At 34.3% G+C, this 27658-nt stretch overlaps 1 protein-coding gene and 1 long non-coding RNA gene across 5 annotated transcripts in view; one reads left to right on the forward strand and one right to left on the reverse strand.

Annotated features, from left to right (window-relative positions):
* The window catches only part of LOC109715308 (peptidyl-prolyl cis-trans isomerase FKBP42), a 31977-nt gene extending 4572 nt beyond the window's left edge, over positions 1–27405 (reverse strand). The window contains exons 1-4 of one of the 4 annotated variants that reach the window (XM_020240248.1): positions 18229–18424; positions 16858–16890; positions 12689–12865; positions 4910–4999 (exon numbers count right to left, since the gene is read on the reverse strand). In XM_020240248.1, the coding sequence (XP_020095837.1) occupies positions 4910–4999; positions 12689–12865; positions 16858–16890; positions 18229–18409 (481 nt within the window). In that variant the 5' untranslated portion in view covers positions 18410–18424. Of the gene's footprint in view, positions 1–4909; positions 5000–12688; positions 12866–16857; positions 16891–16982; positions 17130–18228; positions 18425–27019 lie in introns of those variants that run through there. The other 3 variants (XM_020240250.1, XM_020240251.1, XM_020240249.1) reach the window with 3 other exon arrangements.
* On the forward strand, positions 18429–19717 carry LOC109715309. The gene is made up of 2 exons (XR_002217589.1): positions 18429–18585; positions 18970–19717. It is a non-coding gene; the product is annotated as an uncharacterized LOC109715309 (long non-coding RNA).

Below are 27658 nucleotides of genomic sequence, written 5' to 3' on the forward strand. Positions count from 1 at the left end.
GCGTATTCTTGAGGATCCATACACTTATCATCAGATAGTTAGTGCTCTCCAATATCTCACTTTCACCAGACCGGACATTTCGTATGTCGTCATCTCTGTTGCCCAGTTTTTGGATGCACCTCGTGAACGGCACATGCTAGCGGTCAAGTGTATTCTGCATTACATTCAAAGGATGCTGTCTTATGGTCTTCCTATCTTTCGCTGCGACAATCCTTCTCTTGTGGCGTTCACTGATGCTGATTGGGTTGGTTGTCCGGATATACGTTGCTCTACTTCTGGATATTGCATCTTTCTCGGGCCAAATCTTATCTCCTGATCCACTAAGAAATAGCCCACAATTTCTCATTCCAGTTCTGAAGCGAAGTATCGTGCTGTGGCCTACACATTTGCGGAGATAGTCTGGATTCGTCATCTCCTTCGTGACCTTCATGTTTCCTTATAGCGCTCCAGCAGTATTTATTGTGATAATCTCAGCACCGCCTATCTTGCGACCAATTCTGTCCTCCATGCTCACACAAAGCACATTAAACTTGACCATCAATTCTTGCAAGAAAAAGTTCAGTCTGGTAATTGGGCATTAGTTCATATCCCTTCTAACAAGCAACTTGCCTACATTTTCACCAAACCTTTGTCACCCTCTCGGCTTTCGATATTGCGGCTCAATCTTCGCATCCGGCCACTGGACGCTTAGCTTGCAGGGGGATGTTACAATATATTAGTATAGTTTCTCTATATTAGGATACTGTGTATTATTGCCTTCTATAGAGTAGGGTTATATAGTATGTAATCCTAATTCTACTCTTACTAATTACTATAGTAGTTATTGTTACCATAGTAAGACAATCTTTTGTGCTACATTTTCGTTAATACAACATAAGACGGTATGCTCTTTTGCCCATCTTACACAAACCAACACAAGGGTTATCTTTCAATTTTTCAGTATAAGTATATGCGTCATGATTTTTTCATTAAAATATTTTGTTACTGACGGCTTAAATTATAGACAACAGGAAAGATAAATACTTTTTCCTGCAAAGAAAACTTAATAAATTTTCCATAAATTCTATAAGTGAAATTATTATATAGCTTTAACACAATATTTCTATGAGTATGATTAAGAGTGGTAACCGAGGTTGCTTTGCGATATTGATTGTGATAGCAAACCATTGAAGCTTGGACAGAATTCTGTTAGAACATTTCCCATTGTTACTCGTGCATCGAATTAGATAGTAAGAACATAGCAGATTTCGTGTGACATACTGTTTGTATAATATGCAAATGGTCTTATAGTTCTTACATAGTTTGAACCATAAAAATATAGCTGATACATTGAAAAATACTAAAAATATTATAATGAAATATGTACTTGGCTTTATAAGAAAGAGATCTTGCTTCAAAAGGCTATCATAATCAAATGGCATTATAAACCATGATGTATATGTAGAACACATATTCATTCTTCATTCAGATCTGGAATTAGGATTTTTTTTATTAGTTGATGCCATTTAAATTTGGATGTTAGAATCTCGGCAGTGAATAATAAGGTTCTGACAAAGGCAATCATTGGAACAAGGTTCTGACAAAGGCAATCATTGGAACCCAAGGCAATCCTATCGTAGGAGGCTATTATTTTATTTGCTCGTATTGTTTATTTTGCTGAAAGTCAGAAAAGAGCTGCATGTTACTTCCCTTAGAATTTGCTACATTGAACATAGATCATGAAATATATGCGCATGTTCTTGTTTATAGTGACATAAACTCTTCAGAGCAACATATAAATTCAGTATTAATTAGACAATACTTTCATAAGTTGTTTCAAGACATAGACTTGCTAAATAAAAGAATAGCTTTCTGATTCCTTTTACAGATTTTCAAAGGCTCTTTTGATATTTCTTGCGATCAATAATTTTTAGCACTAAGTAGCAAATGCCTAGCAGTCCATAGTATTGATCGACCGATCCAAATTCAACGATCAAAGGCCACTTCTGAATGCTAGTACCCATAGTCAGACCTAGGGTGTTAAGTATCATAGTTCATGCTATTGGGATGTAACTACCATATCAATACTTCTTGGAGAGATTTTTTTCAATTTAGTTAGATCATTTTAAATGCTATAACATTGTGTTCTTTTGTAGTCTTTCTACACAATGTTTTTAATGTTGACAACGTTTTCTTCAAAAAAGGATACACCAGTTTTTATTGCATTGGTAATCTAAGCTTTAGACAGCAATTTTTAACACTAGACCCTCAATTTCATTGAAATCTAAGGCACATAAATGAATGGTGCTCTTAATTTCATCAAATTTGACTTTAACTGCTTGGTTGCACTGAATCAGATGGCTACAAACTGGGAAACCAATTTTCAGCCTAACCTACAATATAATCAAAGTGAATGATGATGAATGGTGGAATGGAATTGTTTAAGAAGTTAAAAACTACAAAAAAGAGAGCAACGTTGGGCTGTGTAGGTAGCACGAGAAGTCTACCATGCCTGGCAACAAATATGTGATGCCGTGTGCCCATCTACACAAGTGGAATATCAATTGATGTGACAAACTAGTATTGAAGTGCCAGACGGCATGGTATGCCAGTTGGCAGGGGGACATTAATCCATGGTTTGAACCAAGGATTGGAATGCTGATGGCACAGGGCATGCCACCTGGGCCAACCATGGCAAAACGTGCAAACAAGTCGTTGGCAAGGTACAGCCTATGTGGACAACATGACTCACAACCTAGCTAGCTCAATGGCATCAATCCCATTCATCACTTCAATTGTTAAATCACTTGTTAAATCACTGCCACCCCCACACCACCATGTGCAGAAAGTCCTTGACATTATTTTCCAATAATGAAGTTTAAAACTGCTTTCCAAAATGCCAATTCTATTTTCTTACTATTTACGGATTTGAACAATTTGAGTTTGATAAAATTAGTGACAACCAATGGATAAGTCTTTTTACTTTTATCTATTGCAAGTACAGTGCGCATGCATTTGCAGCAAAGATTTCACTGAATTAAGAATGATTTTGGAAGAATTCAATTTTCCCATACTTTACCCCTAAATCTATCTCACAATAAGAAAAAAAATGTTGACATGAGGATACTGCGTTAGCAGCACAGCAATGAGTACTGCATGTCGGAACAACATCACGCCACATCGGGCCAATCATTGGTTAAATAGGGACCTTCAGTCAAATCATATTCTTAAGTTCTCCCACCTCATACTAATAGCCATTATGCTCTCAAAAAGAATACTCATCAAATGGTATAAGCTACTGTCGTAATATAGAATTGTTACTCACTTGCTCCAGTAAATGATCACAAGTATTGCATATATCAATTTCTAGATGGATTAAAAGTAGTGCTCAGCTTGCCAATGAATATTCATTTGTCGGCATCATAAACTCACACCTAGAGTAGAATGTCTTTTCTTTATCTATCATCAGTTTCTTGAAGAACACATGATGTAAGTGGGAACTTGTCTGTCTGTAGATTGCACTTGAAAACCTCTCTCTAGTATGTGAAAAGTGCATTGCGATAAAACATTACAGGGGCATTTGAGGCAATGTGCATCTTTCTCCAATTTGACCATTATCTTGCACGATACCTGCAGTCACACAATTTAGAAAATAATCCAAGCTCTCTATCTTTAACCGGTGGAAGTCTGCTATTATCTTCAACTAGTTATGGGGCCCTACGCGATGCGGCGGGAAGACAATACAATAGTAAATTATTATAACTATTAACATCACTTTTTTTTCCTATTATGCATTAATATTTTTAAATATTATATATCTCAGTATTGAAAAATTAGAAATTGAAAAATGAATTAAAGAATGAAAATTAAAGTATATTTCTTTCTAAAACATTTAAACCTAACAAGTAAAATGAATAAATCAGTTTAAAATAAAACAAAAGCTCATTACAGTAAGGTAGAATTTGCAAATAAAAAATATTTAAAAATTAATTGCAATGAAAGTACTATCTTTGGTATTCTTGGTAGCAACGTCTTCACTGTGCCCTCGTTAACTTTTATCGTCACACAGACAACAAATAAAGTATTTGATTCCTAAATTTTAGATTAGTGAAGAAATCAGTAGGTAATTATCAGAAACACAAAAAATAAGACTAATCAAAAGGCATTTGAAATCAAAATAGAGATTTAAAAATTTTAATGGCAAAAAAAAAAGATTACGGACCAAAATAAAAATAGTGGAAAGGTTGTGGACCAATGTGCAATTAACCCTAAAAAAAAGTGTATGTGGACCCCACAACCCCCCAAAAAAAGAGGGGGCCTTTTTTAGGGTTCACAATTCATGTATATAAAGATTCCCTTTCTCAATAATTGCATAAGTTTCATATCAAACTACCCAGGCCTAAAAGTAGGCATTGATCTTAAGCAGCATATGATCCTTAATTGATCACATTAAATGGCCATCATCAACTAAATCAGTAAGAAACCTGACACATTTCACTGTTTCACGACTAATTCTCATAGACTTAAATGCACCCTATTTGCAAGCTATCTCATAGAAATCAAACAATAATGATATATTATCATTATGGTTAGATTTGCTAGCATTGATCTTGGCAAACTTCTCGCACCCATGCAAAGGTAAAATTTTGTTCCATAAAGTTTATCAAGCTATGCTTGAAAAGACATCTAGAGGATACAACTTCTTTGTCTAAAATGGCAGGGAATCAAAGGAATAAACAAATAATATCAACTGCTTGGTAGTACAAGGTCCACTTTACTCTCTTTTAACAATAGTTGTTATGTTTTGCTTTTATAGGCCAGTTGTGGCAAAATATGGCCATACCATGTGGAAAAATAAGTAACTGCATGAAAATAAAAGTTTCTGGTTTTACATTAAAAGAAGTAAAAGATAACAACCTAATTGGCATACCTTTCCCTAGAATAAGTTCAATTGGATGCTGTTCTTGCCAAGTATCTTCAAATTTATGTGAAGAGTGCTCAACCCATGCCCTATAATGCACTGTCACAACAAACAGAGGGATATGGGACTTCCACAGCATTAGAACCTAGTTAGTTTACATGATTGCTGCTTCTGAGATGTAATTTAAATTGAACCAACATAGAAACAATTTATGGACAACAAGAATTTCAACAACAATATAAGGAACCTGCTGTGAGGGGGGAGGGATGGTGGAAAGCAAATAACAAATGAAATGGTACATGGAGAAGCGACAACTATACAAAAATTTTCCTACAAACCAGAATAATTAACAACTTGTTTACAGTATCCATAAAAAATAAAATAAAATTTTGTGTCAAAGACAAAAGTTGTTTCTCTGGATCTCCTCTGTTATACCAAAGCAAACATCCTTACCATATACTAGCAATTAATGAGATTGATCTACCTCCCTACAGACTCCACAACAGAAGATCCTCGGAACAAACATGCTCATTGATCATTAGTGCACTGTATCAGATGGACTGAGGAACAATATTTTCGTGTGAGATGATTCCCCAGAGCTAGACATCTCAAAATTTCTATGCCACAATTCTCTGATCTTCTATTCAGGAGATGATTTGATAGCTAAACCATATGATTTCAACTGCCTTTTATGAATCCTATAAACCAATTCTAAACTCTGCGTTGATTTGTGCATCATCAAATTATAACCATGGATTTCCTGATATTCTATTAATCAGCTAACTTTCTTTAGGAAGTTGCTTTCTTTGACACCATATAACTATTAATCAACTTCTTGCTCTGCAAAAGAAAAGATTAAGCGAAAGAAGCTGAAAGAAGCAGGAGGTTATCATATCTTTTTATTCAGAAAATGCAAAAAATCACCCAGATGTAGTAAAACAGAGCTAAAATGACTATGGTTTCCTTGATAAAATTCTCATAGTTCGCTACATTTAGTTGAAATGCTGCATTGGAATGGTCTTCCATTAACCCATCAATGCTCATGAAGATGATAAATGAAAATGGCCAATAAACAGTTGTCAACAACATAAACTTATGTCAATTGCAAAATAATCAGCACTAAAAACAAGAAGAATATTCATCAAAATTCCTAAAAATGTAACAACGGGATTTAGGTTACGTGGTTACCAGAGAAATAACTAGCTCGTCCATTTTCGGCTGAAAGTTACCCACCAAAATTCCTCAAAATGGTATGACCCTTAAGAAAAAAGTTCAAATCTATTCAGTGATTAAAAAGGTGCCTCAAGCACGCGCTTGAACGCCTAGGCACCAGGCTCACAAGCCTATGCCCAGAGACTGAGGTGAGGCCCCCTCTTCCAGGCATACGCCTGGAGGACCTAGGCATGACTTAGCCCAAGCACTAGGTGGCGAGGCGCACATAAAACACGCCTTTACAGAGGTTTATATCTTTTTGAAAATTTGAGATTATTTTTAGAGTGAATTTCTCAAAAAGTTTATATTCTTTTTTCACTCATTTTGTGATAGTTTTCCTTATTGGCAAAATATATATATGAACAATGCAAATATTCCCTTGTTTGAGCCCTCGATTTTTCTTTAAATGGGTTATTTTCTTCTCTTACATATGTTATTTAGTTCCTTTTTATTTTTTTGATCTTCCCTTTATTCAATGTGCTTATTTATGAATTGCTTATTGTGATAATTTGATTTGAAGTTCAGTTAGTATCATTTAATCGTTGTTGTCAGGTCTTCTAAAGAGTATTATATTATCTCTAAAAATTTGAGAATGTTTACACCTCTCTCGAGCGCACACCTACGTCTTGCGCCTTGTGCCTAGTGCCACGGACTTAGCGTTTTCGCTCGCAAAGCCCGTGCGGCGCCCACCTTTCCTGCTCGAAGATGGACAAGCCTTTGTCCCTGTTGCTAGCCCGGACCTTCGCGTCCTACGACTAAGTATGCAAAGGGAAATGACAAAGAGAAAGAGGCAGAGGTTCTCTCAAAAAAAACTAAGTACTACACTACTTAGAAATGAGAATTACAACCTACAAACAGCATACAAACACACTCTCTCTTGTGTGTCATGGCCTTAGCCAACCCCACTATTTATAGGCCTAATGAGCCTTTTCAACTCACCCACTATTACATAAATAATGAGCCCTCATAATGAGCCCTCATAATTGCCAAAAGCTCAAGAGTCATCCATAACTCCCATGAATTTCATAACCCTTGAGTTTCCCACAGCGGGTTAGGTTTGGGTCTACTTGCCAACCCGATTCGACCCGTCTTCAACCCGAACTCGCTAAGCAGATTTGGGCCAGGGACCGGGCTGCATAGAAATTTTTCTAAGTCCCTGACACTAGGCTCTCAGAGCCCTTTCACCTTGATATGCCTTGCGCCTTTTCAAACTATGAAGCTATTTGCTCAGCATGGTAGCAATTAGTAAAGAATAGGAGACTTGTGCTCCAAACTAGTGCAAGATAGATCTTGGTCCCAAATAGTAATGTCATTACCGCCTAACTGACATCACCATGAAACAGAGAGAAGAATAATAAGCTTAATTTCCAACCTAAAATGATCTGTGAGTTGAAGACTGTTACAATCATCTATTTGGATTACAACTGGGATTCCTATTTTAATTTCTTCTTTATTTAGAATTATTATTAGTTATTTACTTTAATTCATATTAGAGTAGTATTCGTCCTAAGATTAGGATTTCTACATACTTATAAATAAGAGGCTAAGCCCTTCCTATTTGTTTTTCGTCGATTAATTTCATCAATAAAGAGAATTAGGGTTTTTACCTTGCCAGTTCTCTTATCCAATAAAGAAAAGATTCTACCAATTTCATATCAGAGCCTTCTTGGAGTCCTAAGCCGAAGATTTTGTCTTCTTCCTTGCGTTCACATCAGATCCGGAATTAGCATTCTTCCAACTCGTTGTCCCTCATTCTATTTTTGCACAACATCGAAAAACTAGGGTTTTCACCATCTGCCTCCATCCTTGCTCTGCAAAGAGACCTGACAGCGAGCTTCTAGTCGTGAGAAGCGCAACGTCACCCCTCAACTTTGATAGGAGCAGTTGTTTGCGAAGGATTAGTTATTAGATTTTTATTTATAATGTGTCTAATATTTGCGATTTGACGATTGGCTTAGTTATTTCTCTAAGCCGTAACATATCTACATATCTTCCTTCCCTGCAGTTCTGAAGGGTCCCGCTTCGGTAATCTGAATCCACAAGATGCTCGTACGGATTACATTGAGCTAGCTAGCTTATCCGGATTCAATCTAAGCTACTTATCGCACCATATTAGATTAAACTAATCCGTTTACAACTAAATAGGCTTAAATTGAGCCTCAGTCAAGCTAGACAGAGTCCAGATAAATAATTTCGATTCATTTTAATTAATGTTATTCAATTTTTTAAAAGCAAAAAAATTTGCGCATGACACCAAAAAAGGATGTTCGGAAATATGTAATTCCACCTTGTGATGATAAATCAGCCGCGAAATTCAGGCTGTAGAACAATGCCAAAAACAGCAATTTCAGGCCATGGAACAATGTCGAAGTCAGCAAATTCAAGCCTTAGAGTATAGACCACAATTGTGCAAATAATGCAAGAGTTCAAAGCCTTGAGCACTGGCTTCCTACAAAATACAGTGCCTTAACATCAACACCAGAAATACAACAACGAGCAAATCCACATGAGTCCTAGATAGCCAATGTTGGATCCAGAATTCGGCTCAGACACGATCTAGCTACCCCACAAATTATTCTATGAGAAATAGAAAACCAAGCCCCTTCCCGCGATCATCAACGAGCGCTTAATCGACATCAATATAGAGAAGACGACGGCGACCTTCAACAAGCACTTAATGGACATCAATTATGAAGATGACAAAGAACCTAGAGGCTTCGTCAGGAGGCTACAAGGTTGTCAACAACAGGAGTTAGGAGGTTGAGGTGGCGTCAAAGCCCGAATCACTTGGCTCGATTTTCTAAAATTTAACAGTGAAGATCCAATCAGTTGGTTATTCAAAGCAGAGAAGTTCTTCGACTATCATGGCCCGACCGGCCCGACCGATGATGGTCAAGTTTGATTAGCAGCAACCCACTTGGAAAGTGATGCAGTATGCTGGTTCAAGTGGTATAATGATCAATAAACGCAACTCCGTCTTGGGGCCAATTTTCGCAAGTCCTCACTAAGAGATTTGGTACCTCCAGGTACGAGAATTTTAATATAGTAATGCACAATATATTAAACAAAAAGGTTCAGTGCAGAATTATCAAGCAAAATTCGAACAATTGGGTAATATGATGCGAAATTGGCCCCAAAGTGCCTTCATTGGAGCCTTTATGGTGGTTTACATGAAGATATTAAAATTGAGGTATAAGAAAAATGGCCAGATACTTTATTAGACGCATTTGATGAGGCACGGATAGTAAAGGAGCGGTTTGCACGACAACGACCTTATAGGTTTGAGTTGTCTTCCCGCTTAAGTAACCAACCCTCTTCCTCTTTTCGGTGCACATCCGAGCTACAGAATGAACACAAATTGTCACTATCTAAACCTAAGAAGCAAAATGTGCAGATACACAAATTAACATCAGAACAAATGCACGAGCCTCGAAGGAAAGGCCTATGCTATAATCGTGATGAGCTGTGGACTTCAGGCCACAAGTGCAAGATAGTACACACTTATGTCATAGATCTGGCCAATGACGATGATTGCTAGGAGAATGACTGAAGCAATGAGGAACTAGTCATACAATAGGGGACAACATACAAAGAGGAGTCCAACTCAGCACTTTCACTCCATGCACACTCAGCTATCACCTTTCCCAGGCTATGATGATGCAAGGAAGTATTAAAAATCGGTCAATCTCTGTCTTAGTTGGCACTGGCTCCACGCACAATTTTATTAACTCCGGCATCCTCAAGCACTAGAAACTAAAAACCAAACAAGATACTTCTTTAGATGTAATGGTGGGAAGCAACGAAAAATTGAAATGTGAATCTAAATGCTCAAGAGTTAACCTTCAACTCCAAGGCCAAAAGTTCATGCCGACTTATTCATAATTGCTCTTAAAGGCGCCGATGTTGGCTTGGAATTAGTATGGCTTCAACTTCATGGCAACATGTCGCGAGATTTCAATAGTATGTAGATGGGCGTCAAGTACAATGACTGTTGAGTGGAGTTGAAAGATCAAAACCCAAAGCAAATTGAAGGTACATATTTAAGAGAATTTTTTACACTTTTTTCTTGAATGCTACTTTCTTGCTTTTGCAGGCAGATGAGCTAGGCCTAAGGAGGCTGCAAGCAAAGGACTTTACATCAGCTTAACACCCAGACCTGAGCCAATACTTGAGCCTCAACCTGTGGCAGAAAATAAGGCTGCTGCTGAAATACAAGAGCTTCTACAAGAATTTGTGAATGTCCTTTTTAAACCAAAGGGACTTCCTCCACCCCGAACGCACGACTGCTGCATTCCAACTGTGTCGAGTGCATCTCTGGCAAATGTTAGGCATGATGGCTACCCACATATTCAAAAGATGGAGATTGAGAAGCAAGTGATAGAGATGCTCACTCCCGGTATCATTCAACAGAGCCATAGTCCATATGCGGCACCAATGCTTCTAGTGAAGGAGGATGTTTCACAGCGATTTTGTGTTGAACGAGATTACAATTACAGACAAATATCTGATTCTAGCTATCTATGGGCTTCTAGACAAGTTAAAGGGAGCATGCTAATTCTCCAAGATTGAACTCCATGTGAGCTATCACCAAATACGAGTGCACCCAAATGACGTGCATAAGGCGGCCTTCAGGACTCATGATGGGCACTATGAGGGTTTAGTCATGGCTTTCATCTTGCCTCATGCTCCATCGACATTTCAAGGCCTCATATACGATGTCTTCCGTCCCAATTTGCGAAAATCACCTAAATCTTCTTTGATGACATACTCGTTTATAGCCAATCATGACAGAATGAAGACGGAGGCTCTAGTAAGATGGAACTAGCGGCCACAAGATGAAGCTACGTGGGAAGATGAGGAAGAAATGATACGAAAGTACCCTAACCCACACCTTGAGGTCAAGGCGCATCTTAAAGGGAAGGAAATTGTTGCAATCATCTATACGTATTAGAACTAGGGTTCCTTTTTTAATTTCTTCTTTACTTAGGATATTAATAGTTATTTACTTAAATTCATATTACATCATTATTCCTTTTTTAATTTCTTCTTTATTTAGGTGATTGATTTTGGCTCAATAGAGCGTTTGGCAACCTTGTTTCCAAAATATGATTCTGATTTTTAGAATCTTGATTTTGCGCCCAGAAGCAACTAAAACCTGCTTCCAGTAATCTGATTCCATTTTGGATTCAAATTAAAATTTTTATTTTTATTTGAAATTCAAATTTGAAATTCAAAATTCAAATTTTAATTTTTAATTTCAAATTTAATTTTAAATTTAAATTTTCAAATTTAAAATTTATAATTTAGATATTAAATTTCGAATTTTAAATTTCAAATATCAAATTTTAAATTTCAATTTTCAAAATTTAAATTTTGAATTTAAAATTTAAGACAATTTAAATTTTCAAATTTTAGAATTTAAAATTTAAAATTATAAGTTTCAATTTTCAAATTACAAATTTCAAATTTTTAAAATTCAAATTTTTAAATTTTAATTTCAATTTTTAAATTTAACATTTTAAGTTTTAAATTTTAATTATTCAAATTTTAAATTTTAAATTTCAAATTTATATTTTAAAATTTGAAATTGAAAATTTCAATTTAGATTTAAAAATTCAAAGTTTAAATTTTCAATTTCCAAATTTCAAACTTATATTTTAATTAAAAATTCAATTTTTAAATTTTTAAGCAAATTTACAATTTAAAATTTAAAATTTAATTCAAATTTTAAACAATTTTAAAATAAAATTCAGTAAAAAAAAATTATTATTTGCAAATATTAAAAAATTTTGCCAAACACCTTTACAAAATCACTTCAAAAAAATTACTTTCGATCTAAACTCAACCAACCACTCTATAGCTTTTGACCAAAATCAATTCTCCTAACAAAAATCAATTATGTAGAAATCGCTTTTCCAAAATCTAGGCCAATCGGGCCCTTAAAGTATATCAAAATACCATAACTTCGAATAAGAACTTTCATAATAGAATGAAGAAATTCCATCCACCCATATAAGATCTGTTTCCATATGGATTATTTGAATCTTTCATAAAGAAAATGAAACAAGCATAGCCAAGCAATATAACAAGAGTAGTGTTTTTCTCGACATAGTTAATACGTAGTTAATGAATTATACCGAGACTATTCTTGAATCTGGATAATAATTCACCAGCACTTCAACTTTGGAAGACAACTTCTAAGCACATTTTTCTACAATGCATACTCAAATGTTTAAAACCACTTTTTAATCATATTAACTATGTGACCTCTTTGTAATCCCCTTAGATAATCCCCCTCCATTTAATGACATAAAATTACTTGTGTTTTATAATAATTGTAGATCCTATATTATGAATGTATTTTCAATTAAGTATAAACAAGCAAAACATTGAAAGGTAACAAATAATATCATTTTTCACTAGCATAACAAGTTGAGACCATGAAAATTCAGAAAATGCAATAACCAGCAACACTATATGTGCACACGACACATCTTTTAATAGAATCTATTATAACACCACATGTTATATTTAGGACCTGAATGAAATGGACCAATAAGAATGCAAGATACTTACAGAAACATGTTGCAAGTTTTGCCGGTTTATGACCGTGACCTTCCTTAATAATTTGTTTTTTGACTTTCTCATGAAGGATTTCCACCTCTGAGTCAACTTTCGGGGGCCCTTGGTCATCTTGAGGAGGTTCATTACGAACAAATGAAGCGTTCTCCATGACAATATCATTATCATCATCTAGGCATACAAGCAAAATTCAAGATTTAAAAATCCAGAAATTGCGTGAATAAGAACAAGTGGGCTAGAATAAGTATATTAAAAATAAACTTAATAGTAAACAACTTCCAACTATTTTAACTGTCATTGGGTCACTTTCTTTCATGAAACTACAAATAGTCAAGATTATAGAGAGGTAACCTTATCTTCTTTTTAAGGCTATCCACATATCTAGGAAGATCACAATTCAGGTTGGAGAGATGATGCAACTGAACTAAATGGACTTGACAAGACCACACCACTAGTATCATGGGAAAGATAGTCATTAACTAATTAGTTGACATTTAGCAGCTTTCTTCGAAAGGAATTAATATGGTTAAGAATGAACAAAACTTTGTCATCCATAAAGACTATCCAAATCTCTAAAGGCATTAATTAAGCCTGCTCAAGAGCTGCATGAATCTAAATTGCATTTGGAAAAGCAAAAGCAAATTATTCATAATTTACCCTACATCACTATAGCGACAACAGACAATCCACTAAATTTCTTCCATGTGTTTGAATTTTAGCACCAACTTTAACAGTTAGAGCATCTATAGTAGAAGAAATATTTGTTGGGCCTTTTATCTTTCAACACGTGACAATTGTCTGGTGACTTTCCGTATTATATGATGAGATTTGGGCAGTTTCTAACATGCGCCCAGCTAAGAAAGTACTGAGGCCTAAGCTCCAAAAGCAAACAATTTCAATAGGTAACCAAACCTTGATTCGGTGATAAAACTAACTTGTTTGACTTTGGAGATAAAGGCAAAGTGCAACAATATTCCTGAAAAGATGGTGACTACATTCAACATAGTTTTTAGATTGTCAACATAGATTTGAATCTTATTGCACAACAGAGGAATATCCTACTTTCAAACTATTTGTAAAAATTCTTAAAAAGTATCTATAATGCAGAACAGGTTCTCCACGGGATCTAAATTCAGATCCTTATCTAATCCTTATCGTAGAGAGCCAATTCTTTCCAACTTGGAATTTTAGAAATATAAATTAAGCATTTGTCTCTTAAAGAGATAAAATACCCAAATATTAGAATTTCGAGTGGATCAGGAATTATCTTCAGCCTATAAATAGAGCCTTCGGCATCTTACAGTATTCAGATTCCTTAATAGAGAAAATTCAAGTTTTTTTGGTGAGATAAGACATTTTCACCCAAGTATGTTTCCTCCTCTCTTATTTACTGCCATGGGTAGCCCCTTTCCCCTGTTTCCCCTTTACGGCTATACAAGATGAAATCTTTTCTCCTCTACGATTCTTTTTCTTTTCTCCTTCTCTCTATTCTATATTGCTACTACAAGCCAGCCTATTACCACTTGCAAATCTGAGCAACCGTTCGCTCAACACGAATCAGCCGCAGAAGACCTGCCAGAGTCGAATATTGCTGCCGATTTGCAGCCTTCTGCTCGATCCTCGTAAGCTGCTGAAACTGCTGCAGCTACTGTCTTCGGTTGCAGAGGTTGTGCCGAAGAAATAAAATGAAGTCTTAAATCTGTGCAAAAAACTCCCATAAGCTCAAAAATTGCAGAACATCCCTGTTTATTTAAAAAACTTGTTCTAATACTTCATCCACAAATTAGAATTAGATCCAATCCATAAATTTTTGTAGAGAAAGATATTGGGTCCACTACTTCTAGTGTAGAATATGTAACTGGGATCTTGCTATGACGTAAAGGGTTCATATCCTAATTCAATAGGACCCTTAATTTGCGCTACATCAATATTGACTAAAGAGTTCGATTTTAATAATATCTTTAATACCTTTCCATGCCCCTTCCATTGTGTTATAACTTTCAATTTAGGCACAAAGAGGTAAAGACATGTTAAAAGGTAGATCTATACACAATGAGTTATAAGCAATAGCTATCAGCATTTAGCCACGATAAAAGATCAACTCGAACTAGAAAGTCAATTAGTTTGTCTCTACTCCATATGAGTTGGGACAAGCCATTGTTATTATTGTCTTCCTACTTCAAGTCCGACACTCAAAGTCTCTTTCTACAAGTAAAGATTATCTTCTAGCCAGCAAGTAAACAAGTTAGAAGATATAATATACTAGTAGTAGTGATAAATCAATAATATTTTATGGTTTTCATCCAACATAACCAATAAGCCAACTTTTTTTAGTTACAAATAATCCACTCCAATTTGTTATCCGTGTGGACAAAAAGGAGCGACATGCATAAAGTCAGACACAGATATGTTGATGCAGAAAAGGGTTCTGCCATAAAAAATGCAAGGTAGGTACAAAAAGGCCAAGTGTCATGGTTTCACTAGACAACATATACCATTTGTTCCTCCGCTCCACCCAAGCCTAGAGAACTATGGCATTTTATTCTGCTTTTCACAAGTATCCATATACACTAAGCAATCTTCCAGCAAGAAATAGCAATAGAAAATACCAGCAATAGAGATAAAATGAGGTTGGAAAAATAAAGGATAGCTCTATACATGAAATAAGAAATCTTTCTACTTCTATGAAATAGTACCATCCAGCAAATGGATCAGTAGCAAATATTAATGTTTCAATAATGATGGCCACAGCATTACAACCATATTCACAACAATGCCAGACTGATGCAACCGACTTGCTCATCAAACTTCCGGCCATTTAAGACAATTTGATAGGTTATCAGAGAACAACACCATTCTCTTTATATCAAGGATTTAAGTACCATGGTACAATGTCGTGTTGAAAACTTGCCGGCACGATACAGCACGGCGCATGCCGTGTTGTGCCGATATGTGTCGATCAGAAAAATATATGTGCAGACATATAATGACATAAAATATTTATTTTCTTTAGCAACAAGATATTCTAATTGCTTACTATATATTTTTATCAAATATTTTGAATTTTATTGAGAAAATTACTTACTAATTTAAAGAAAAAAGAGTTTTAAGTTGTGTCATCGGTACAAAAGCTGTATCATGCAAATATCCTAATGCCAAGATACAGCACGGTAGATACGGCACGATAGATACGATAAGTGCCGATTGGCACTTAAATTCTTGCTCTATGCAATAACATTTTTTCTTGCACAACTCAAGTTAAATATAAAATTATTCAAAAAACACAAAATGCCTATTGATAAGAGAAAAGCAATACAATTCCTTCAGCTTCAGATTTTAAACAATCGGCTTACTACATCTGATTAGGAATACCAAACAGTAAAATTAAGAGATTAGTATTCCATGAATAATAAAGAATCTAGGACCTAATGTTTCAAAAGGCGCAGGACGCAAGACTCCCTTGAAGCCTATGCGCGAGGCGCACTGCGAGGGGCGCGCCTCAAAAAGGCGAGGAGCACATTTACTAAGCCTAATTTAATTTAATGTTTTACATTAAAAAATCCCAAAATAACCATCAAAAAGTAAAGAAAATGCATGCATATAGTTTAATTTGATGTTCTTGCTGACGCTGTTGCTGCTTCTTGTTTTCCTGTTGCCTGCTGCTAGTTGCTTGTTCTAGCCACCGTTGGTTTGCTGCCGCTGCTTCCTGCTGCTAGCACAGTTGCTGTTGGATGCTCGACAGGGAGAGGATGTGGGAGAACAAGAGACAGAGAGGAAGGGGCGAATAGCTGGTTTTTTTTAGGGGTTTTTTGGGTTTCTTTCAAGATTTTTTAAGTATCTTATTAGGTTTAAAGTATAAAATGCAAATTCAAAGCCCGACAATTCGAAAACTAGAATTTTTTTGGATTTCTTTTAATATTTTTTAAGTATCTTATCGGATTAAAGTATAATATGCAAATTCAAAACCCGACAATTCAAAAACTTGAATAAAAAATCTCTGAAAATTTAAATATTGTGAGGCGCGCGCCTCGCGCCTTGGCAATAGCGCTGTGCCTAGCTATTGCTGAGGCGCTAAGGCCCGTGCCTTGCACCTAGGCGCCGAGCGCGCCTAAAGCGCGCCTTTTCAAACAATGCTAGGACATATAAATAAATAAAAGAATCACCTCTATCTTGCTCCTCAGCTAAGCATCCCTGGCCTAGAATAAAGATAATTGCGGATCAAACACAATGAGCAAATCTAACATATAGAACCAAAATTAAGATTTAAAGCATAAAGGATGGACCAAACCATTTAGAAAATTCCAATGATCCTGCATTGCGTCCTCCATCGTCGACAGATCTACTGCTAGCAGAAGTAAAAAAGAATACTATGCGAAGGAGATTTAGAGGAGATAGGGAGAAAAGTTGGTGCGGGGTTGGACAAGCGGGAGGCTATAGAGGAGACCACTACAGCGTCTTCTAGTCATGGTGTATTAGCTTCTAAATGGTTCGGAACCAACCAAAAACCAGAAGGTCAAGGTGAAATGAAATTGCATCTTGCACCGGCTCCACCACCTCCCTGCCTCGTATTGGAAAACGTTATTTGGTATACCGAAAAAAAAAAAAAAATTAAGATCACCTCTTGTCCGTGCCTCCGAGGGTTTAAAACTTCTTTAGTTTTTATTATCATACATATTCATTCATGTATATAATTTTGGAAGCATGGTCCCAAATGAACCACAAGCTGCCACGTGGCGAGCTTCAATTTATGTTAATAGCCACAATTTAATATCTTTTAGTTAATTAAGTCATGTATTGATTATAAACGTTTTTTATTTTCTTACTAAATGTTAAAACTTGAAACTCATGTCCTTTCATTTTCCATATAATTAAAATTAAAAAATAAAATTGATAGCCATTAACAATTAGTTATAAGAGAAAAAAATTATTTAAACTTTAAAGACTTTTCGCTTCCTCACTATAGGTTACCATATTAATTTGAATTACTTAATGACCCATAATAATTTAATAAATACATATAACCTTCAAAAGAATTATTACAAATTAATGTAAAACTTGAAATTCAAATTTTTCATATTCCATTATAATTGAAAAGTAGGGAATTAAAGAGATAATAAAAATAGTGAATTAGTAGAGAAAGTAAAAAAATAGTGATATTTAGTTGAATCACCATTATTTCTCAATTTTATCCTAAAAAAATCTTGGCCTAAGAGGTTCTTAAAATAGTCTAACTCATCGAGAAGGTTTTTTTATGTTACTAAAATGACCTTTTGGTTTCTATGTCACAATCCACATTGTTATAAAAATAAATGGCAAAAAAGGAGAATGCATTAATGCACAAAGAAACGTATAGAATACTATGTATATTAGTTGTTAAATATATAGATTATAAATGTGTATTAAATTATAATATCTATCTATTAACTTATATTAAACCCCATAATTAATCCACGTGGCAAGCTTAGCATAATTTTAGCCTACAAGCCTACACGTCAGCATAATCTTAAATGAAATTACAAGTCCGTGGGGCCTACCTGACAATTCTTTTTCTCTTGAACCGGCTTTTTCCCATTCTTGAACTGTTTCTCTTCTTCCTTGAACCGTCTTTTCCCCTCCCTTAAGCCGTTTCTTCTTCCGACCCACCCCCGCTGATGAAATACAGGTCCAGTGCATTGTCGTTTCTTCTTCCCTCCCGACCATTTCCTCGATTGCCATTTTCTCTACCTTCCTTACATAAAGCGTCACAATATTGGGGATGAGAGGTGGCGACAGGGGTTCGAGGCATGAGGTGGCGAATGATGGCAGGGGAAGGGAGCAAAGAAAGTAGAGAGAGAGAGAGAGAGAGAGAGAGAGAGAGTAGGTAGGTCGTGGTGTTTGACAATGGCACCAGAGTAAGATACCTTCTAATCTCCTCTTTTTTTCTTTTTTTTTTAATACACTCCATCTTGATCAGGTCTGTAGGATCTAATCCCATTTTGCTCTTACTTAATTTGTTGTGCTCCATTGTTGGAACTCCCTTCTTTTGTACACCCTCTCCTACTTTTGCTACTACTATCTCCAATTTTTCATTTACTTTAGATTCAGTTTTTTCTTATTCTTTTTATGTTTTTGCTGCCATACTGCTGCAGCAACAATTTTTGCTACTATTGCTTCATTTTCTTCCTGCTCTGCTGCTGTAGAAGCAGCAATTCTACTTCTATTACTTCTTTGAATAAGTTATTATCTCCAAATTACTGATTAATAAAAAAAAATTTATTCATGTTTGCATTATACAGATTCATGAACTGGAGTATCCAGTACGTTGGAAATTCATCTGTAGGATCGAGCAGAAGTTTGGCATATTTAGCAAACTGGATGCTTGCACTTTTGTCGTAAATGCTTATGATGAAGTATAGTCACAGGTTGTTCTTCCCATGGTAATCATTTTGCCACTATTGCAACTGCCTTCTATCCTAAGGTATGTTAACATGATTAGATACTGCATTTCTTCACTTTTTTCCTTACAATTGTTTGTTTTTAATTACTTAGAGTTGCACCTGGAGCTTAGTTGATTTCCTTCAAGATCGGAGACACTCTTAGGCTTGATGGAAACACGAATTGGTTTGGTTCAGACATTATTTGCCGCAGTGAAGGCAATTAGTTTATTTCCAGATTTTGGTTTACAAAATGAAATTGAGGACACTTAAGATTTTAGATACTATCAATAATTTACTTTTCCATGCTAAATAATGCTATAAATATTTTGGCTGAAGTGATGATTCAGTATTACATAAGCAGCGGTTGCAGCGGCAGCAGCAGCACTAGCAGCATAATCAATAGAAAAGAAGAAGATAAAGAATAAGAAGAAGAAGAAGAAGAAAAAGAACAAGCAAGTAGTAGCAGCACCACAAATTGTGTAGCATGCATCTATGGTATGTTGATTTTCCAAATATTCTAATATGCAAGCTCTATATAAACTTAAGACTATTGAATATGTGCTATAATTATCTTACATACATTGATTTTAATTTTAATTCTTTGTTATGAGACTCGCTAGAAGCTAATTTGTTGGAACTAGATAAGATTATGTTGATTAATGCACCTCTTCTTTATACTCTTGGACATATAATTTTCTCTATCACTATTTGCATTGGACTTTTTACCTCCAAGATTCAGTTTGTATATTTGCACTGTAAGTTTTATCTCTCATGTTCAACTTCTATTGTTCGATGTAATTATGAATAATTTGAAAGTCTCTCTTCTATGATATTTTATTGTGCCCTTTTGGCCCGGTTTTTGTCGGTCCAAAACACGTACTTCTCCATAATTAGCCATTTGGGAATGTCGCTAAACTACAAAAGCCCTATTGTCGGAGCCTTTGTGGTAAGAAAATTTTGGTTAACCCTAATCTTTGCACTTTTTTATTTTGTTCCCTAACCTATTTTAGAGATCAATTTTATTTTACTTGAAATTTAAAACTTGAATTCATATTTATATTTATATTTATATTTTAAATTCAAATTTTAAATTTGAATTATATATTGAATTAAAAATTTTAAATTCACAATTAGATTAATGACTTCAAATTTAAATTTTAAATTTAACTTTGGTTCAAATTTTGAATTTAAATACTACTTTTGAAGTTGAATTATAAATTTGATTATTGGTTCAGATTTTAAATTTGATATTTGATTTTGGATTATATTTTATTTTAAAATTCAAATTTCAAACTTAATTTGAAACTTTGATTTAAGTGTGTAATAATTTAACAGAGTTCTTATCAAACAGTTTTCTATAGCAAACAATGCTTTGATAATAAAAAATACTAAATGCTCTACAGCTTTTTTTTTAACAATAATGCACTATTTCATATAGTACCTTTTCAACCGTATTGCTCTATATAAGCAAGCCAAACAGGCCCAATGCCGACAAATTTTTATTGCAACAATATCTATTAACCGCAACACATGGGGTACTTTCTAAGCTGACCATGCACATAATATTACATTTAACTTTGTTAAAAAAATTGTATTATATTAACATGAATACTTGATGGCAAAAGGAGTAAAAGAGAAAGAAGAAGAAATGTTTGGTGATTACATTGATTAATCCTCAGTATCAGCATATCTACTGTTTTTAGTTGGAATTTTATTTTTTTAGGTTGCATTGTCTACAAATCCTTTTAGAACCATGTTTTTTTTTTTTCCTAAATTTTAGATTTATACCATATATAAACTATGTTTCCTTTTTACATCATCTTACTGTATTTTGAGCTATTTTTATTTAGTTTGAGAGCTGGTTGGAGTTTGATACAAAACCCCTGCATGCACTTATGCACGTCTAATTTATTGAGTAGCACACAAGAACTTTATCTTTTATTTTAAAGAGCATTACCCTTCCAAAGAAGATCATCTCTTGAAGTTTCAATATGAGGGAGGAATCCAAAAATTCTGTTGGATACTGAAAGTGAAACAGAGGAGAAAATATCAACCAAATTAGATACTAAAAATATGAGTTGCATTGCTGAGAAACCTTGGAAAGAACATGGTCCGAAAGAATTTAGCTTGATTCTAAGTAAAATCTGTGAAAATGAGTAGGTTATGAAGTTGGAAGCCAAGGTAAAGTAAGTTTATTTTTAATTCTTTCTCTAATTTTATTATATTTTCGCTCCTAAGTTGCAATTCTAAACTTTGGAGGTAAAAATTATTTGTAACTATAGGTTCCCTCTTTCGCCATCTTGCAATAGATATACAAATTTTGATTTCGATATCATTTTCATTTATTGTTATACACATTCATTTGCTTCCACGAAATCTTTCCGCCGCATCGCGCAGGTATCTTCACTAGTTATCTTTCATTGCTTAGAAGAGATTATTGGGATAATCATGGTCTCAATATAGTTGGCTTTTGTTAAAAAGCAAGATAAGTCAATTTCATCACAAGATCTTTTTTTTCTATTTGCGGGATATGAAGAGCAACTATTAACTTTTTTTAATTTTTTCTCTTTCTTTCTAAAAATTTTATAAGAGTTTTTTAGGTTGGTATTGACATGCATGCTTGAAGAAAGAACAATTGTAATTATATATATATATATATATATATATATATAGGCTAGGGCTACTATACTCTTATGAGTGTAGCCCCCTTTGTACTCATAAGTTTCCGACCATTGGATGAAGAGATATGCGGTTAGGATGATAGTGGTCCCCTAGGGTTGAGTGGGTGGTTGGTTGAACAGTATGACCTAACGGGTGGAAATGATCAAAGGAGTAGATCTAACGGCCAAAAATTTATGAGTACAAAGGGGACTATACTCATAAGAGTATAGTAGCTGGACTCTCTCTCTATATATATATATAGAATTAGGCTAAAATGCTTCTAATAGTACCAAGTCATTGGTGTTATTTGGTTTTCGGCCCTTGGATGAAGGGATGCGCAGTTAGGATGATAGTGGTCCCCTAGGGTTGAGTGGGTGGTTGGTTGAATAGTATGATCTAAAGGATGAAAATGGTCAAAAGGTAAATCTAACGGTAGAAACCTTGGTAGCACCAAGTGCTTGGTGCTATTAGAAGCACCCCAGCCAGACTCTATATATACATATATAAATATACATAACAAGTTGTTCGTATTTTCTTACTTTCTACTATATTATGATTTGATTGCACATCTATGGAATTTACTTAATAATTTAATTTCCATTCTTAAAATCTTAAAAATAATGGTTATCTATGAGTTTTGATTTTGCTTTCTATTGTGTAAAAATTTTAGATTGACTTTAGTTAGAGATTTTTTTAAAAAAAAACTTAATGAACAATTATTTGAGATTGCTTTTTTTAATTTTAAAGTCAAAATAAAAAAGCGATTTTCGTATTATGTAAACAACATATAACGCCAAAATATTTTTATCGTTTTTACAACTTACAAACAAATTAAAATTTTATTTTATTAAATATTCATAAAAATTATATTACATATAAATTATAGGGTTAATTTCATACATGTTCCTACAAATATAGTGAATGGCAAATATATCCCTATAAAGTTCAACTTTCATATATTGTCCCTACAAAACTCTTGATGTTTTCAAATATGTACCTCTGGTTTGTTACTGTTAGAGAACTGTTTATATTTTTTATCCCTCCAAAAGCCATAACAGTATAATATAAAGAGGTAAACATGTCAAAAAATAACCAAGGTTAAGCATTTAACCTATGGTTAATAAATTTTTCTAACGGATTCTAACAGCAGGGACAAATTTAAAAACATCAGGACTTTTGCAGGGACAACATATGAAAGTCGGGGATATATTTGCCATCACTATGTTTGCAGGGACCTATATGAAATTAACCCTAAATTATAATATTAAAAAAATGATATTAATTTAGAAATATTTTAAAAATATTGTTATAACTTCGTGCATTGCATGGGTTAACCACTAGTTTAAAAAATAATTGAGAAGACAAAAATCTAATATGAGGCCTGAGATAAGGGATGTAAGATTACACCTCTTTTGGGGTGTAACACTACCATTGCTCCAAATAAAATTCAGCTATCCACATAAACGTCGTTAAATCTCATCCCAAACACAATAGGGGCATGTTTGGTTCGAAGTTGGAATCGAAATCAGAATTGGAATCGAAATAAGCTAGAATCGGAATCGAAATGACTCATTACCTAATTCTGTTTGGTTCGTCACCTGAATCGGAATCAGAATAAATCATTCTCATTGTCAGTATTTGGTTCAGGTAGATATAAAAAACGTAATCAAATTAATATACTAACTTTATCTTTATAATATATTAATTTAAATTCAAATTGAATATTAATTTACATCAAAATTTTGAAATAATGTCAAAATTTTAAATCTATTTTTTTAAAAAAATTAAACTTTGAAGTTGAGTGGATAATTCAAAATAAAAACTAAATTTTGATTTATTCAAATTCAAACTTAAAATTACAATTTAAATTTTAATTTGAATCCATAAATTTAATTTAAGTTTTAAATAAAATTATTCAAAACTTTATATAAATTAAAATTTAATTTAAATTCAAATTCATAAGTTAGATTCGAAATACATGATTAAATTTTAATTTTTAATTCAAGTTCAATTTAAAATTTAAAATTATAAATTTAATTTTTAAATTTAAACTCATATTTTAATTAAAAAAGTTGAAAAAATAAATTTAATCCGAGTAAATATCGATTCCGTCCGGATTCAACTTCCAATCCGGCCTAGGCCGGATTGGAAAAAGAGGTGATTGGGGAATTCCATTCCACTTCGGAATCAGAATCGGAATGGGACTCCTGTGTAACAAAAACCCACAAACGGATTCACCCATTCCGATTCCGATTGATTCCGATTCTAGGGTGAAAAAAAAACGAACCAAACACGCCCTAGGAGTTAAACGATCCAATTAACTAGGCCAGTTTTACTCCGAGAAAAAAAAAAAAAAAAAAAAAAAAAAAAAAAAAAAAAAAAAAAAACTTGACTCGAGAGGGCAGCGAGTCAACGGAGGTGTGAGAGAGGTGGGAAATTTCGACGGATGGGACTAATCAAAAAAATAGGAGAATTAAAGTTAGAGATAAGTTGAATTGGAATTTATATATTTGTACCAACGAAAGGAGATCAGTTCAATTATCTGATTTTTCAAAAAACTAAAAACTGGAACCAAACCAAAAAAAAATATCAGTTTTTAAAATTTTGAGAATTGGAACCAAATCTTGAATAAACCAGCTTTTCGTTCGCTTTTTGTTTCAGTTCATTTGAACACCCCCTAAACTACGGGTGAGCAATTGATTAGTTCGGCTAGTTTTCACAGGTTTGGCAAACCAAACCAAATTTTTTTAATTTTGTCGAAATCACAACCTAACACAGTGAATATTCTCAAAAATTGAACCAATATGGAATAAAAATTTTTGTAGTTTGGTTCGGGAAAAGGGACAAGAAAACAAAAAAGACAAGAGCAAATGAAGATTTGTTGTTGGAGAAAATGAAAGAGACGCCAATGGACCTTAGTTACCATATCCAGAAGAGGTGTTGCTGGATTTGCAGAGAGGAACGAAGAAAAAGAGGTTCAATGTTTAGAGGGTTGAGAGAGAGGACAACAAAGGGAAAGGGTGTTGAACCATATTTGAATTTAGCGAATCAAAATATTTGAAATTAATTCGATAATAATAGAAAGAGATTGGGCCTAGCGTCGAAGTTAAGACGAAGTCTTTGAGTAAGAGCAAGTTTGGATGGACTATAAAATAGTTACATAGGGTATAGTGACTATAGTCTAACTATACTGTAGGATTGCTTCTTTTTTTTTAACCACACAGCTGTTTGATAAACTCAACACAAACTCACAAACCATATTATAGTAAAACTATAAGATAAAAAATACAGTTTTTGAGCACTCTACTCGCGAAAAACTTAACCTCTATTTTTCGAGATGTGGTATCGTTTCTTCTTTTTATTCCTAAAAATTGAAAAAATTCTTCTCCCAATTTATCTTCTCTCTTTTCTACTTCTTCATCTCTTCCTATTAAACAAAAAATGGTGACGAATTCTCCGATGAAGACAATGGCCCTGTTGCTCCCCGCCTATATTCTGTCCCTTACACTCATCAAATACTAATCTATAGAGCAATTTTGCAGAGAGAAAATATAGCAGAGTGCTTCTCCAAAACTAGAACTATACTTTGCCGCATAACAGCAAAACTAATCAACAATTCTTTTTCGCTGGCAATTTCTTTGCTTAAATTTCTGAACTGCCTTGAATCTCATCCAACTGGCTTGATACACCTTTGTGTGATTGACTTGTTATCTAGAGAAGGTTTCTTTCCTCCAAAACTATTCTTCCGCAAGTTTCAAGCCATCAAACCTCAATTTAGGATGACCACTACTCATTGCATGACATTTATTTGGCTTAGATATTGCTGTAAATCTTGCAAAAAGACTCGAGCACCTATCAGTAAAACTTCTAAACCAACCAAACTCTACAATCTGTAGATATAAACACAAACGTCTTCAATATAAAAACTCCACTTCCCAGTATTTTTACAGTAAATGCCATTTTGCACTTAAGTAGTAGTCAAAACAGGTAAGGAATTCAAAACAAATTTTGATACACTCATGGATGAACAAAAAAAAAAAAAGAAAACCACCACGAAGTCCCTGAAGGTTATGTTGATAGCAAATTATTGCAACAAAACTATAGTAAAATATTAATTACAGGAAGTCAATTCTGCAAAAAATACATACTAATGCTCATCTAAAGATGACAAAGTTAATTATTAAAGGAAAAAAGATAAGAATGATGGCCGAAAAATAACACTTTATGTGTGTATTATCCACCACCATTCTTCCTTGACTTCTATAGTATCATTTCCTTTTCCCTTTCATTGATAGCAAACACTTCATTCTTCTCAATAGCCATCAATGGAAGCTCAATACTTTTGCCATATTCTTAGAATGAACTTTATATCATTTTCCACTATTTTAGTATTATCAAATCTAAAAAAAATAATAGAAAAGCTAATGTCCTAAAAGAACCAATAAATCTACAGAAAAATTTGGTCCATTGATTGAAAGAAAAGAAAAGTACACCAAAATGTCAAAACCAAAAGGTATTTTGACAATCTTAAATGTAGTACACAAATAGTTAAAATCCAAAACAAGATAAAGAAAACAACTTGCAGACAAGGAAAGATTCAAGTTATTTCTAATTAGAAAAATTATGACATTAAATTATCAATAAATTCGTTCAAAATTTGAAAAACTAGCCGTTGGAAAGCTTTATCAATAAATTCGTTCAAAATGATAGCATATTTATAAGAACTTGTTAGTAATACGTCATTGTTGCAGATACATATAAGATAAATAAGATGAGAACTAGGTATAAACCTCATAGGTCAGTTGGTGGCAGAATTATCTACCTTCTAGTAGTAGTTTAGGTTTACAAAAAATGAACAAAACTCTAGAGGTCCTCTAAATTAAAGAGTTTTATATGAAGGAGAAATATTAGAGAGCTTTGGATGTAGAAATATCTTCAAACCTAGTCAAGATGAATAACCATAACCCAACATCACAGAAATGTTCTATTGGAGCAATATTTTCTACTAAATTATACTAATCACATATGACAACAATCCGAATTAAAAACTTAGAGCAGTTCTTAGATCCGAATCAAAAACTTGCTGATCCGAAGATTCCACAGATCCAAATTAAAGTTTGGTTTCTTAGCTTTCTAAAATGGAAGCTATTGGAAAGAAAAAAACAAAAAACAAAAGAACAAAAAAAATCTGATGATTCCTCCAAAATGGAATTTATTGGAAAAAAAAAATAATTGACGACTCCTTTACCTGTTGGAGGAGGAAAGTGGGGTGGCGCCTCTCTGGCCATCGCAAGGCGAGGGGCGATGGGGAACGGGGCGTGAGGGTACGGCGTCGGTGAGAGAAGATCGAGGCAAGAACTCAACGGCGGCAGAGGTTAGTGCGGTAGCGACGGCCGCAGAGGTGACTGCGGCGCGGCGGCGGCGGTGGCGGCGTCCGACGTCGCCGCGGAGGTGAGTGCGGCGGCAGCCGCGGCCGAGGTGAGTGCGGCGGCGACGGATGGAGGATACTCTAGTTGGGAGGTGTGGAGAGGGCAAGGTGGGCAAAGGGAGGGAGAGCAGTAGACACGGGAGGAAGGAGACCGGGCAAGTGACACGGGGAAGCAGCCAAAAAATAGGGTGAGGCTTTCCAAAGAAAATAGTAGATACTAGTGGCGCTTTGCTGCAGGTAAGATAAATATATTCTTAATTATATTTCCAGAATATAAGATATATAATATTATATAATAATATATAATAGGTACTATATATATTAGTGTAGAGTTAACTATTGCTATCGAAAGCATAAAAAATTCTGATACTATTCTACACTTTTTGACCATTGGACGTTCAAAAATTATATGGTGAGTATATGTTGCGGTCTCTCCCAGAATAGTATCTCTATAATTGA

The sequence above is a fragment of the Ananas comosus genome, linkage group 9, assembly GCF_001540865.1.
Source record: "Ananas comosus cultivar F153 linkage group 9, ASM154086v1, whole genome shotgun sequence".
Lineage (NCBI taxonomy): Eukaryota > Viridiplantae > Streptophyta > Magnoliopsida > Poales > Bromeliaceae > Ananas > Ananas comosus.